The sequence below is a fragment of the Podarcis raffonei genome, chromosome Z, assembly GCF_027172205.1.
Source record: "Podarcis raffonei isolate rPodRaf1 chromosome Z, rPodRaf1.pri, whole genome shotgun sequence".
NCBI classification, from domain to species: Eukaryota; Metazoa; Chordata; class Lepidosauria; order Squamata; family Lacertidae; genus Podarcis; species Podarcis raffonei.
The window spans coordinates 26,241,989-26,255,636 of record NC_070621.1 but is presented as its reverse complement, the minus strand read 5'-3'; the positions used below and the strand labels follow the sequence as shown (position 1 = coordinate 26,255,636).

Sequence of the window (13,648 nt, the reverse complement as noted above, 5' to 3'; positions counted from 1 at the left end):
ATCTTAGAATCCTCCCCAAAAACTGCTATCCTTGTGGATTCTGTCAGCTGTCAAGATTGAGCTGTAAATTTAGCACGTCTTAGGAATGCAAGTGATTTATTGTTCATAATTTGCATCTGAAAACAAACATGACAATCTTAATTCCTTTGTTGTGGGGAAGGTATATGGTAGCGCTGTGGGTGCCTTTTCTACAACTCAGTGCACAAGATGCCACTGTTTATATTCAAAACTTCTTTTCTTTTCTTTTTTTGAGAAATTCACTAGCCCCCTCCCCTCCCCGCCTTTTGTTTTTGTTGTTTTAGAAAGCCAGTCTTTTAATAATCTCTTTGGCCACACTAAGCTTTCTACTTTATCAAAGGGACTTTGAGAATCCCCCTGTAATTTGCAGAAAAGGAAGATCGATAAATATTACAGAATCAGCCTGGGAGTATTTCCTTTTCTGAATTTTTAAAATTGAATTTTAATAACAAACAATCTGCAAAAAGAAGAAGAAATGAAAGAAAACATAGGTTGGTGTTTTTTTTTTAAAGGATAAGTTGTCACAATTGCAAAGAAGAAGTAATATAGGGTACAGCTCTGATTTATGAAGTCAATAATAAGGCATACCAAGAGGAAAAGGAGGTGTGGTCTGAATTAAAACAATTACAAATTTTTATTTCGTAAAAATAAGATTAAAAAACAACCCATTGCACTGTATTAAATCCAGACACTCACATAAAGCCTAAGTTTGTTTATCTGTTACATTGCCCTAAGAATTCATGCCATCATCTGTTTGCTGTGCTTTTTACTCCTGTCATTGTCAGCTTTGGTCCTTGTTTTAATTACCCATGTTTACTATGGGGATTACCTGCCTGTTGGTATTCTTCCAGAAAGTTGCGCTGGAGAGACATTTTTCATATTATCTTAGCAAGTGGTATGAACAGCGCAATGTCAGTAGCATATTTGTGCTTCCGAAATTGCTTGATTGCTTTTTCAATACACATTTGTATTTTAAAGGGGAAACCTGGCAAGGACGGAGAATCTGGTCAACCTGGCTTGCCTGTGAGTCTATTACATTTTTCTTCCTTCTATAATGAGCTTTCACAAGTTTTTTGAGGATTGATTCCTTCTCTCTCCATCATAGGGTTTGCCTGGAGGTCGTGGTATACCTGGTTTTCCAGGAAGAGATGGAGAGAAAGTGAGTATGTTTTGCAACATGGAAAGCTCATTTTATTTGTTTGTCTGAAGTATTTTCACCCACTCTGGAGCCAAAAAGAACTCTTCTAGTTGGCTCCCAATCTAAAATAGGCTCCCAAGGTGTGGTCCGGGGATCAGCAGTGGTTTGAAAGTTTTGTTCAGGTAGCTTGCGAAAGCGTCTCTCCACAGTGACTGCAGTGGCTACCTCATTATTCCCAGGTCCTTGTGGTCTTGGTGGAAGGTTTGTGGGATGGACCAGAAATGACAGAGGGAGGCTCTGCCTTCCTCAGAGGAATAAAGCCATAGCTCGCAGAAAGTCAGGGGAAGGTCTCTAGCTAAGTGGTCTGCCAAGATCCTTGACTATTTTTGAATGGTCTGCAGAGGGCGGAAAGTTTGAGAACCAGTGATATAAAGGGCATGATACAAAATGAAAATTAGTTGATAGGGAGGAGGGGGGAAATGAATCCATTTCTTTGATGCAAAGTTATTAAAATGGCAAGAAAATGGCAGCAGTTCAAGGAGAAGAGGAGGTAAAAGTTACAGTGGTACCTCGGGTTACAGACGCTTCCAGTTACACACACTTCAGGTTACAGACGCCGCTAACCCAGAAATAGTGCTTCAGGTTAAGAACTTTGCTTCAGGATGAGAACAGAAATCGTGCAGCGGCAGTGGGAGGCCCCAGCGGGAGGCAGCTGGGAGTGCTTCAGGTTAAGAACTTTGCTTCAGGATGAGAACAGAAATCGTGCGGCGGCAGCGGGAGGCCCTATTAGCTAAAGTGGTGCCTCAGGCTAAGAACAGTTTCAGGTTAAGAACGGACCTCCGGAACAAATTAAGTTCTTAACCAGGGTTACCACTGTACTGTGTTCTTAGCAAGCCAGTGGAATGGCCCTGCCTCCCTTGGCTCTCTCTGTTTTGACGGAATAGCGTCATCTTAAGGAGACATGCCTTGGTAGCTCAGTCTGTCTTGTGGGTTCAAGCCCCATGTTGGGCAAAAGATTCCTGTATTGCAGGGGGTTGGACTAGATGACCCTTGTGGTCCCTTCCATCTCTATGATTCTGCGGGGGCTTGGCGGAGCTTGTTTCTTAGCAAAGTCAAGTGAGTGGCCCTGCTTCCCTATTAAACTTGCTGAATTTTTTTTGGGGCAGGGCAGTAAAGGTGACGCTGGTCCTCCTGGTCCTCCTGGACATGTAAGTTTCTGCCCATTCATTCTGTTTCCTCCCTCCCTTAAGTTCCCCTGTGGCATGTTGATTATGTTCATTTAATTCACTTACTTTTAATGTTTTGTGTTGTAATTGTAAAATGTTACAAAGTGGTATTATACAGTGGTACCTTGGGATGCAAACGGGATCTGTTCCGCATCCTGAATGGAACGTTCACATCCTGAATGGAACGTAAGACATGACGGTGCATCTGTGCGTGTGCGGGTCGCGTTTTGCCACTTCCGCGCATGTGTGTGATGTCATTTTGAGCATCTGCGCATGCGCGAGCGGCGAAACCCGGAAGTAACGCACTCCGTTACTTCTGGGTTGCTGCGGAGCGCAACCCGAACGCGCTCAACCTGGAGCACATTCAACCTGAGGTATGACTGTATATTACATCGGCTACCGACACCACCCCCCGCCAAAAAACCCTTACAAATATATACCAATACACAGCTTTTTTTGAAAATGAGCATGGTCTTAAAATGAATAATACTTATAGATATTTTGAAGATGACCTATTATGTCTTTGCAGGAACCACCCCTTTGTAAATATCTATCCCAGTATGCTAAAAAATGATTCCAGTTTTCACAATACACCATGATCTCCACTGGTTTGCTCCCAGCCTCCGTGAAACATGACTAAGTACTAATTTAGCTTGATAGAATCTCTGTCCTTTTCTGTGTGTGTAACTTTCTTTTAATGGCATATTCCAGGCAATTCTAAGGCCAGGTACTGGAACAACGGTGGGACCAAAAGGTAGTAAAGGGTTGCCAGGAATTCCTGGAGACAAAGGAGAACGTGGATATCCAGGTCAACAGGGGCCACCTGGCCTACCAGGTTCACCAGGTAAGACCCTTTAGTGTCTGGAGCATTACGACCAAACACACACGAAGCGACTTCTCCCCAAAGCCAGTTCAGGAATCAGGGCTGATTTGGATTTGCACCCTGATTTTGTTCTGGATTCGGCCAAATCAGTTGCCCATCATCCCTAGTAGGAATTCTGTTTGTTTGTTTGTTTTGAGATATTTTATAATGTGACACCAGCACTCTCCAACAAGGATCTCACTGCTCTGCTTAAAGGTAAAAACCTGGGATCTACTGGAATCTTCTCACCATCCAAGCCCGTAGTGATAAATCAGACTAGCACAAGTGATTTTAAAGTTGTATTTAAGCTACAGCTATAACAGAACTGACAGAGTAGAGAATACGAAATAAGGAATAAATAACACAAAGGTTCTGACATGTCCTTCTTGCTTTTCTCCTGTGCTTACTTTGACCGCATTCACACCTGACATATAAAGCACTATGTTCCCCAGGCATGCCCAATATGCCTTACTTTACTTCCGCTTATGTTGTAACTTCCTAACTGCTTTTCTATGATGTAGTGTCCCCATAATGCAGAGACCCCTTGGTTATAATTATGCTGCATTAGATGCAAAGACACACACCTACTTTACCTTGGCCTCTCTGATGGTTATGATTATTTATTATTGATGTTATATATCACATGCAGTTTGGCTCTTTTCCTTGTGTGTTGGGCAAAACCAGGGGGTGGAAAGAAAACCCAGAGTTGATTTTAAGTATATTATAATAACCAAAAGGCTTTACACAGAGGTATTTGTAGAAGCCCTCTCACTCCCAAGTTGATCTTTTAAAAGGAAACATCGCCCACAGGTGTGTTTCCTTCTCTCTCTTATACAGCTTGAATTCCTTGTGTTTAGCTGTGAGATTTCACACCTGCACAACCCAGATGCTTTCCATGTGTCTGAAACTCTTACTTGCAAGCCCTTGTTGGGAGTGCCCTTTTTAAATAGTTGCCTCTTGATAGAGCAACTTGCAAAAAAAAAAGAGGCTTTGCTTCATTGCCCGGTTGGTTTCCCTTTGCTTCTCTCTAAAAGCGTCCTAATTTTGAACTACAAAGATGCTGAGATCTTTTCTCATTGCAGGAATTCCAAGTGTTGGCTCTCCTGGTACTCCTGGTTTTCCCGGTGAGAGAGGACAGAAGGGGGATCAAGGCCTTCCTGGAATCCCAATACCAGGGCCACCTGGAAATGATGGACAACGAGGCTTACCTGGCCCTCCTGGCCCCCCTGGGCCCCCTGGAACTACCATTCCACCCAGTAAGTAATGTTTTTTGTCTATAAATCAGTGGCTAAAATGCTCTTCATTTGAGGAATGGCTAGCTGGGTCTTCAATACACGCAGTCTCAAAGCTTTTAGATGGCTCATGAATTCAATCCCTACCAACTCCAGGTAGGACTGGGAAACGCTCGGGTCTGAAACCCAGGAGAGCTGCTCCCAATCCGTGTAGACAATACTGAGCTAGAAGAACCAGCTTCCTAAGTAGCTTGTCAGTCTTACATGGGTGGATGGAAGATGGAGCAAACTTACTGAGCTTTGGCTCATCTACCCATAAGTTCTCTTAGTTCTTGAACTGCATTTGCTTTTCCTTTCAGTTGACAGACTCTGTGAGCGAGGACCCCCTGGCCTCCCAGGACTCCCAGGAGAACAAGGATTTATGGGGGAGAGAGGCCAGAAAGGTGGGTTCCCACAATGCCATTGATTTTTTTGCTTGTCTTTCATAGGCTGTGGTCCAAAGAGTGGTTTAGGTTCATGTAAGGAAATTCCACTGGTCCAGTCCCAGTTTAACTTCTCTCCACCTACCATCATATTACAGACTTCTCCTGAAATTCCATGTAGTTTCCAAAGAGTTATCCATGTGATTTCTTTGGGTGGGTGGGACTGTTTGACAAAAGCATATCTAAAGCCTTCTGGAGGTCACTAAAGTAGTTTCATCTAGACATGCTTCAGGATGCACTGATAGGAATTTAGTTATCCACTGGATAACTAAATGCTCCAATGTAGTTTTTGGCTTTTAAAGGCTATCAAAATACATTCAGAAATGGTTAACAGAAAATCCTATTTAATATTTTAAAAATATGCCATTTTTAAAAAATCTAAGATTAATGCAGAAACAGAATGGAATAGTCATAAATGTGATACAGGCCAGGAACTTGATTTGCCCCTCCCCCTTTTCATCTTTGTATCCTGTCCACTGTTTTTAGAGCTTATTCCACCACCAAAAGATGTGAATTGGGACAAGCATCAGCAGTTTTAAAGCTTGTTTTGTATGTGGATGTGATGACTGAATGTGGTGGATCTAGGGGAGACATTTTATATCACAGACTGTATCCATTGGCTGTAAAGTTTTGATTGCTGTTTTGTAGTGAGATCTTGCAAGATATCTCAATGTCTACATAAGTATCTAGTGTTTTCTGTTGAACTTTGACTGCTAATTCAGGCTTTCTGCAGGTACGTATTTGTAAGAAACCAGAGCTATTAAGCAGAGTTGTGTTGATCTGTCCTGCAGGGTACTTTACTCACACTTGGAGCAGGGTTTATCTTATTTCAAGGGAAGTGTTGAAGCAGGGAAGGTGGAGTTTGCGACTAAGCTGTACTTAAGGAAACAGTGCATAGTTAATTTATTGTGCCTGAGTGCCAGACAGCTATTGCTTTTCCGTGAGTGCACAGACTGCTACTCCAGTTCTTCTCTAATACTTAGGGGTGCATGCCGAATATGTACAAGAAGTTTGCATTTGAATACTTGAATGTACTCATACCCATGGGAAATGATACTCACCTCTTTATTTATGTCTTTGTTTCCAGGTGATAAAGGAGACACCTGTTTTAACTGCATTGGATTTGGCACTTCAGGCCCTCCGGGGGAGAAGGGAGTACCAGGTTTACCTGGAAGCCCAGGTATACAGTGGCTGCTTCCAGCCTTTATCCACCTTTTGATTATTCAGATTTAGGACTATGTTTTGATTTGTTTGCTTTACAGTGATGAACAGCTTTCTAAACAACAACTGTGTATGTGTATTGGGAAAACCATGACACACTCCATGTGTAGCTAAGGGATAAGTGTTTGCGTGTCGAGGTCCCCAAGCCACCCCTAAATAACCATATATTACACCATAATTTTTGTTTCACACCATAATTTTTGTTTAAGGTTTTTGGCATAATTTTGGCCACAACTTTATTAAAATACAAACAATGTGAGTGGTTGCTTAGGCATTGGTTACGACTATCTGTCCCTGCCCAGGGGCAGAACTGACATCCGCAAGCCTGCGAAGTCAGTAAGGGCAAACATTTTATGGGGAGTAGATGGAGCTGGGTACCAGACCCTCACCTCTCCCCAAATGCTCCCAGGGGCTCTTGCGTGGCCCTATCCCCCTTTACAGGTGAGCCCCTGGATTCCTTTAATGGAATACCCTTGCAGCAACAGCATTGGAGGGGCAGGCACACCCAATCCGTACCCCTCCACCAACCATTTTTTTCTAAAACCAATGCCTAACCGCAACCTTACAAGTTGTGACGATTTGCTACGCAGTAGGCAAAAACCAAATGGCACCAGCCAATCAGCCAAATGGACAAAATTCCTACCAGGCCCCTGCCCCAAAAGCAGACAACCCCATGACAGGCATAGCAAGGTCAAAATGCAACAAACACCCTAAAATTAGGGAGGGTGGGCCGGTGATCCGATGCACGCAGTGAAAAGAGGAAGCTCAACGCTGCGCGCAGGAAATATATTCAACTCAGGCTGTCACTCAAAATTGGCAACATCAAACTCTCCCCAATCACACTTTGGGCCAACCAGAACCAACTTGCCCAGCAACAGGGGGTGTCTGCTTAACCCCACCACAACCTGTGCTCTCCAGGAAGGAGAACACACTTTGTGGGCATATTTATGGACAAAGCAGGCAAGCTGGTTAATATTCTAGTACATCTGCTCACAGATACCTTTTGGTATTTGAATGTCCCACAGCTTATTTCCTTTTCTTGCGGTAAGTTTGATTGCTAGCAGAAGCAGGACCAATGCTTCCCACATGCCATGGTAGTACACCACTGTGGACTCAGACCACCACTAAGGGTATCTATGAGATTTTGTCCATCTGAATTTCATCCTGGATTTGGATATTCTAAATCATCTGACCTTATTTCCAGAGTGGCATGTGTTTTCAGATTGCCTTTCCTCCATTTTTTATATTGGTCAGACGACTGTGCATGCAAAGTACGCCAGTTTTTGGTTTGCATCTTTGCTCTGTCTCTCTCTCTCTTCTTTTTTGCACAGATGTGCATTAATTTGATCACAGTTCAAAAAGGAATCTTGAGGTGACAATGCAATTGCACCAGGTCTCCCATTTTGTGCTGTCATTTAATCAATGCACACCCTAGAGGCATGCAAAATATCCGGATGCATCCCAACAAAGAACCAAAGTGGGACTGCTTCAGACAGATATAAGAAGAACTCCAGGGTGGAGAGAAGGGAGTGTGAGACCTGTTATGTGACTGACAGGTCTAGTTTCTAAAGAGAGGTGATGATTTTACCAGGGCTCTCCAGTCAGAGTGTTCTGCACTCCCCTAGGACATGTGCAACTGGGTTATGCAATCTTCCTTTTCACACTGTGTTTATGTGCATAGGTAGCCTATTAAAAAGGAAAGACGGCAACTGAAATCTGTCAAACTACAAATTCTGAAATAAGTTTTTAAACCCCCCCCCCCCCCAGTTTAATTGGAAGGTAGATCATGGGGCAAAGCAGACCAAGAACCACATGCAGTGGAGGGGTTTGGGATCTGCCCATCCTTAACTGCCACTAGCCATAAATCATCCCCTGGACTAAATCTAGGAAACAGTCACATAGCTTTTGTAGTGACTACAATGAGCATTGCATCATTCCCCTGTGAGGTTTTCTGGGAGTCTTCTAACATACTATCCACAAAGAACACTAAACAATTTGCATTGCCCATGTCATGCATAGGCCGTTTTCTAGCTGCTCTCACTGATTTTTCCCTCCCTCCTTTCATGATCAGGTTCTATTGGTTTTCCTGGGCTGAAAGGTGATAAAGGAGTCCCTGGCCTTATTGGTAGTGTTGGACCACAAGTAAGCACCATTAATTGCTGTTTGTTGGGAGCATGGGGTTAGAGGGAGAAAGTAAGGGAGAATATGTGCAATCCTAATTACTGCAATAGTTAACATTCTTTATCTAGGGTCTTCCCGGCCCTCCTGGTCCTCCTGGACGTCCCGGTGCAAAAGGCGATCCAGGTGATGTTCTTGCTTTCCCTGGATTGAAAGGCGAGAAGGGGAACCCTGGCTTCCCAGGCCCTCCAGGTCTGCCTGGGTTAGATGGATCTCGTGGACAAGATGGACTGCCGGGTCTTCCTGGGCCTAAGGGGGAGCCAGTAAGTGAATGTGAAACCATTGCACTTCCATTTCGACCAAGTGTAATTTGAGAGTGTTTTAAATGCTAACAAAACGCAATGGTCATTGAGTACTTAGCCAGTCTTCTGATGGCTCCCAATATTGGCAGCCTCAGTGGTGGCTGGGGCCCAATGGGACTGGAAAGTTGGAAGCCATGGAGGCCAACAGTAGGTGGAGCCAAACCCCATGACTGGCAGAGCCAGCTAATTCTAGTTTTGTTCCCATCCGCCTGTAGATGAATTCTGCAAGGATAGCACTGAGGGTAGAGGTTGCATTCTACACCATATGTTTAAAGCACTATGACACCACTTTAAATAGCACTGGCTTCCCCTAAGAAATTCCAGGAGCTGTTAAGAGTGCTGAGAGTTGTTTGGCGATCCCAATTCCCCATACCCGAGCTATAATTATCAGAGTGGTTTGACAATAAATACCTTTTCAAAGGGAACTCTGGGAATTGTGAGGAAAATAGGGGTCTCCTCTAACACGACTCAGCACCCTTAACAAACTACAGCTCCCAGAAATCTTTGGGGAAAGCCACTACTGTTTAAAGCATCATCATACTGCGTTAATTGTATGGTGTGAAGGGAAAAGGTGACAGGTGATGCCACCTCCTGACATGGTTGTAAGTAGGAAGTCAGGAAGGTGGAGGCTGGTTGTGTGCAGACTGTGGTTGGTGGGACAGTGCGCCATTGGCCCAACCTCCACTGGTAAGAAGTAACATTAATAGGTGCAGCTTTTACATACCATGATAAACTGGCATAACGTCCTCTCAAATGCACAGGTGGGCCATTTTCCCCAAGGCAGTGCTTGCAGTGTGACTCCATTCTCTTTCAAGTTGAATGGCATTTTTACATCTTAGCCTACTGCCAACCCACAGCTGCCATTGCTCAGTGGTGGGGGGCCACTGCTTTGCATGCAGAAGGTCCCACATCAACTTGCTTTTAGCTCTGATTTGTGCAAATTTGGTGAAGTAACTAAAGAAATAATCTGCCACAGCAGATTACACACACACACACACCCCTTGTGGCTGATATTGAAAGGGGAAAAGTAATTCTAGTACTAGCACTTACGGAAAGGCTTAAATCAAATAATACTGTAATCTGTTATTATGTTATAAAAAGCTTAGATGTGTTGTGTTTTTTTGCAATCAAGTGGTATATAAATTGTGTTAAATAAATAATTAATGATATTATTATTCCCATTGGGCCTAAATATTTGTTATTTCCTTTATATGAATTGCATTTTTTCTTATTTTGTTGTTTACAGTCCTGAGCTTCTTTGGGAGGAAGGGCAGGACAGAAATTTAATAAAATACATGTTAAACTGTGTCATTAATACAAAAGTGTTAATTTTATTTAATTTCCTCTGAGCCTGCATCCATATTAGTTAGTACTTCTTATCTGAATCCTAAGGAAAGTCACTGAAGATTACAACTGCTTTGTACATTGCAATCTGCCCCACCCACCCCAAATTGTGGGGACAAAGAAGAGAGTGGCTATTTCCATTATGCACTCATAATCTGGTGAACCAGGTTTGATTCCCTGCTCCTCCACATGTAGCTGCTGGGCGTTCTTGGGCTAGTCACGCTGCTTTGAAGTCTCTCAGCCTCACTCACCTCACAGAGTGTTTGTTGTGGGGGAAGAAGGGAAAGGAGATAGTTAGCCGCTTTGAGACTCCTTTGGGTAGTGATAAAGCGGGATATCAAATCCAAACTCCTCTTCTTCTTCACTTGCCTTGGGGAGCTTCCCATAGGCATATGCCTGGCTCAATCAGATTTCAAATGAGCTTCGTTCAATCCAAGTGTTCGGGGGGGGGGGTTGGAGTGAGCTACAAACTCATTTTACCGACTTTCCCCTTGTCCTTTTAGGGCGGCATCAGTTTCAAAGGGGACAGGGGACTTCCTGGTGATCCAGGAATTCCTGGTATTCCTGGTGATCGAGGGCCTCCAGGATCTCCTGGATTTGGCCCACAAGGTCCCCCAGGCCAGAAGGGCGTTCAGGGTGTTTCAGGGCGCTCAGGAGCCCCTGGAGGTCCAGGTAAGTTTCTTTGTCTTATTTGACCAAACCACAAAAAGGAATGATTGCATCATTGGGTCCAACAGGGATCATCCTTGCTAACACTAAAAAAAATGAACTCTAAAATGATCAATTTCATGAGATGATCTGTTGTTGCCGCAAAACTTTTTGTAACTCATCATTTAGCTTGTTTAAACCTTGGGGACTTTTTTAAACTTTTGTAGCTGAGTTATCTAAAGATAGTGTCACCAGGTAAGAGAAAGATCAAAGCTGTCTTCTAAAACAATTATATAAACACTTATACAAAGCCTTGCTTGGGAATTCTAAGAAACCAAAAGAATCAGTGCAGTTTTGAAATCAGTGGTTAGAATCAGTGCAGTTTCAAAAGATTCAGACTGCCATCTTGTTTAAAAATGGTGTCCCAACTGTTTTTAACCTTGACAAAAACCTGCTCTTTGATCCATCCTTGGCACCTTGGTTAAAAGGATACAATGGCAGATAATGGGACAAACTCTTTTCTGCCTGAGACCCTGGAGAATCAGTTGCCAGAGTAGACAATAGCAAATAGTCTGACCTAGTGTAAACACAACATCCAGGATGCCTCTAGTCTACATGCACAGCAGAATGAGTTGCTGGGGTTGCCTGGGCCACTTCAGACCGCATGTGAGAAAGACTATAATAATTTGTCAAAATGCATAATGAACAAACAGCTTTCTGAAAGATATTGATGATGGTGATAATGAACATGTATGTATTGCCCAATACTACTACTAGTAATAACGATAATTCTTATTAGTATTATTTGCATTTATACACTACCATTAATTTGGTCCTCTGTGCAGTTTACAACATTCAGAAAATACGGGATACAGTTCAAAGGGGGAAAAAGCTATAAAAGCATTTGCAAAAAATATAAATCAGCACATAAGCTATCTAAAAGCCAGCGGAAACACAGTAACATAAAATCAACTTAGAATCAGCACAAAACCTGTAATGGGGAAATAATTTGGTACAATAAGTTAAATACCAGAAATGTATGTCTGTTGTAAATTAAAAGACCTGGGAGAATTTGTGGTGATGATATGATGTGTAACCTGTAGATGAGATTCAGACCATCGACTGGGGTAAAATGAACCTAATTCATGCACTGTCAGCATCCGTGTGAGTCTGCTAATGAAGGAAGGAAGTGCACAGTGGGAAAATGTGGCTCCTTCCCACTCCAACATTACCCCAGGCTGGTGCCTGGAGACATCAGTTTGGGAAGTAACTTTAGAAAGCCTTTAGCAACTTAAGTCCTGTATACTTGAAGGACCAACTGCCTGAACTCTTATATTCCAGCTCAATCACTGAGGTAATCTGTAGGAGCATCGCTGGTTGTCCCATTAGTCAGTGAGGTTGATTTGACAATATGAAACTGATCCTTCATTGTTAATAGCCCAGTCCTGTGGAATGCTCTTGCAATAGATATCTATCAGGTGTTGTTGGTTTTGATTTATAATTGTTTGCTATTATACATCTACCGCTAGGGCCCAAAGGGGAACCTGGACAAACTATCACAGAAACAGGATCTCCAGGTAACCCCGGCCCCCCAGGCAGAGATGGTGAAGTTGGCCTTCCAGGTAAATAAATTTGTTGTTTTTCCAAGTGAAATACTATTATTTACATTTTTGTAGTGGGTTTTTTTCCTAATTCAATTGTTCCTGTTTGCAGGTGATCCTGGCCAGCCAGGGGCACCTGGATTGCCAGGCATCCCAGGCTCAAAAGGGGATCCCGGATTACCTGGCATTGGACTTCCAGGCCCACCAGGAGCCAAAGGTTTGTCTCTGTCATATTCTATGATGCCAGGGTGGTGTGCTGGCAAGATGCCTATAGTTAGTCTGTGGAGAGCTGGGTTTAAAAACTTGCCCAGCCGCAAAGCTCCCTGGGTGACCCTGGACCACTCACTATCTCCCAGCAATAACCTACCTTCTTGTGATGATGAAAGAGGTCCTGCTACATAGGCCACCCTGAACTCTCCAGAAGAAATTACTTTTGGACCGTAGACATCAGAAAAACCTGATACTCCTCTGTGGGTTTATAAAAAACCAAATCTGTCTGCTAACAGTAGTCATGTGTTTTATTTTTAATTGGTGTGTTTGTATTTTTGTGGAAATTCTGGCCTTTCAGGAAGGGAATGAGAGAAGGTTTAGAAAAAGTTGAGATTTATCGTTATCTGCCCCACAACAATTTGTCTAAATCCATGTTTTAGATATAAATTGCTGGTTAATCATATCTGATTGGTTCTGTTTGGAGATAACAGCAGAATCAGGATATGGGAGAGAATCCCATCATATGAAAGAGCAAGAAGATCCTAAGAATACAAGAGCCCCGCTGGATCAGACCAAAGGCCCCATCTTGGTCCAGCATTGTGTTTATCAGAGTGGCCAATCTGCTGCCCCAATGGGAAGTCTGCAAACTGTAAATAAGGGCAATAGTGCTCTCCAGCTGCTCTTCCCCAATGACTGGCACTCAGAGGCATCTTGCCTTATTAATCCATCTGCAATGTCAAAACTTTAGCAGTCAATTTGATTTGAAACAAATTGTGTTAACAAACGACAAAAACAGAAGCTTGCAGAATGCCCTTTGAAGATTGCTGATGCTTCGTGGTAGTGAGCTCCAAACCCTCTTCTTTGTTCTTTTAGGATATCCTGGATTGCCAGGCCTTCCTGGTGTACCAGGAAACCCTGGAAGAGCAGGTCAGGATGGACCTCCTGGACTTCCTGGATTAGCAGGACAGAAGGTCTGTAAAGAAGGGTTCTCTCCATTTGCTTGGGATGTTATGAAGAACTGTTGCATGCAATAAAAACAGTGGGGTTGGACTTTTCTGACAGTGCAAGCATGGTCAAACTTCCTGGTACTATAAGTTACATTCATAATGCTTATATGGTTAAGTACTAAAAGATTGTTTGCTCCTGCCCAAGGTATGATAAGGGATTAGTGGTTGGAGTCTTCAGT

At 43.1% G+C, this 13,648-nt stretch overlaps 1 protein-coding gene across 4 annotated transcripts in view; it reads left to right on the top strand.

The window, feature by feature from the left end:
• Positions 1 to 13,648, top strand: part of COL4A5 (collagen type IV alpha 5 chain) — a 136,965-nt gene that overhangs the window by 75,049 nt on the left and 48,268 nt on the right. Inside the window, exons 16-28 of one of the 4 annotated variants that reach the window (XM_053373881.1) lie at positions 997 to 1,041; positions 1,124 to 1,177; positions 2,323 to 2,364; positions 3,094 to 3,226; positions 4,327 to 4,500; positions 4,836 to 4,919; positions 6,046 to 6,138; positions 8,251 to 8,321; positions 8,429 to 8,620; positions 10,507 to 10,675; positions 12,181 to 12,273; positions 12,365 to 12,469; positions 13,336 to 13,433. In XM_053373881.1, the coding sequence (XP_053229856.1) occupies positions 997 to 1,041; positions 1,124 to 1,177; positions 2,323 to 2,364; positions 3,094 to 3,226; positions 4,327 to 4,500; positions 4,836 to 4,919; positions 6,046 to 6,138; positions 8,251 to 8,321; positions 8,429 to 8,620; positions 10,507 to 10,675; positions 12,181 to 12,273; positions 12,365 to 12,469; positions 13,336 to 13,433 (1,353 nt within the window). The remainder of the gene's footprint in view (positions 1 to 996; positions 1,042 to 1,123; positions 1,178 to 2,322; positions 2,365 to 3,093; positions 3,227 to 4,326; positions 4,501 to 4,835; positions 4,920 to 6,045; positions 6,139 to 8,250; positions 8,322 to 8,428; positions 8,621 to 10,506; positions 10,676 to 12,180; positions 12,274 to 12,364; positions 12,470 to 13,335; positions 13,434 to 13,648) is intronic. The other 3 variants (XM_053373882.1, XM_053373884.1, XM_053373883.1) reach the window with 3 other exon arrangements.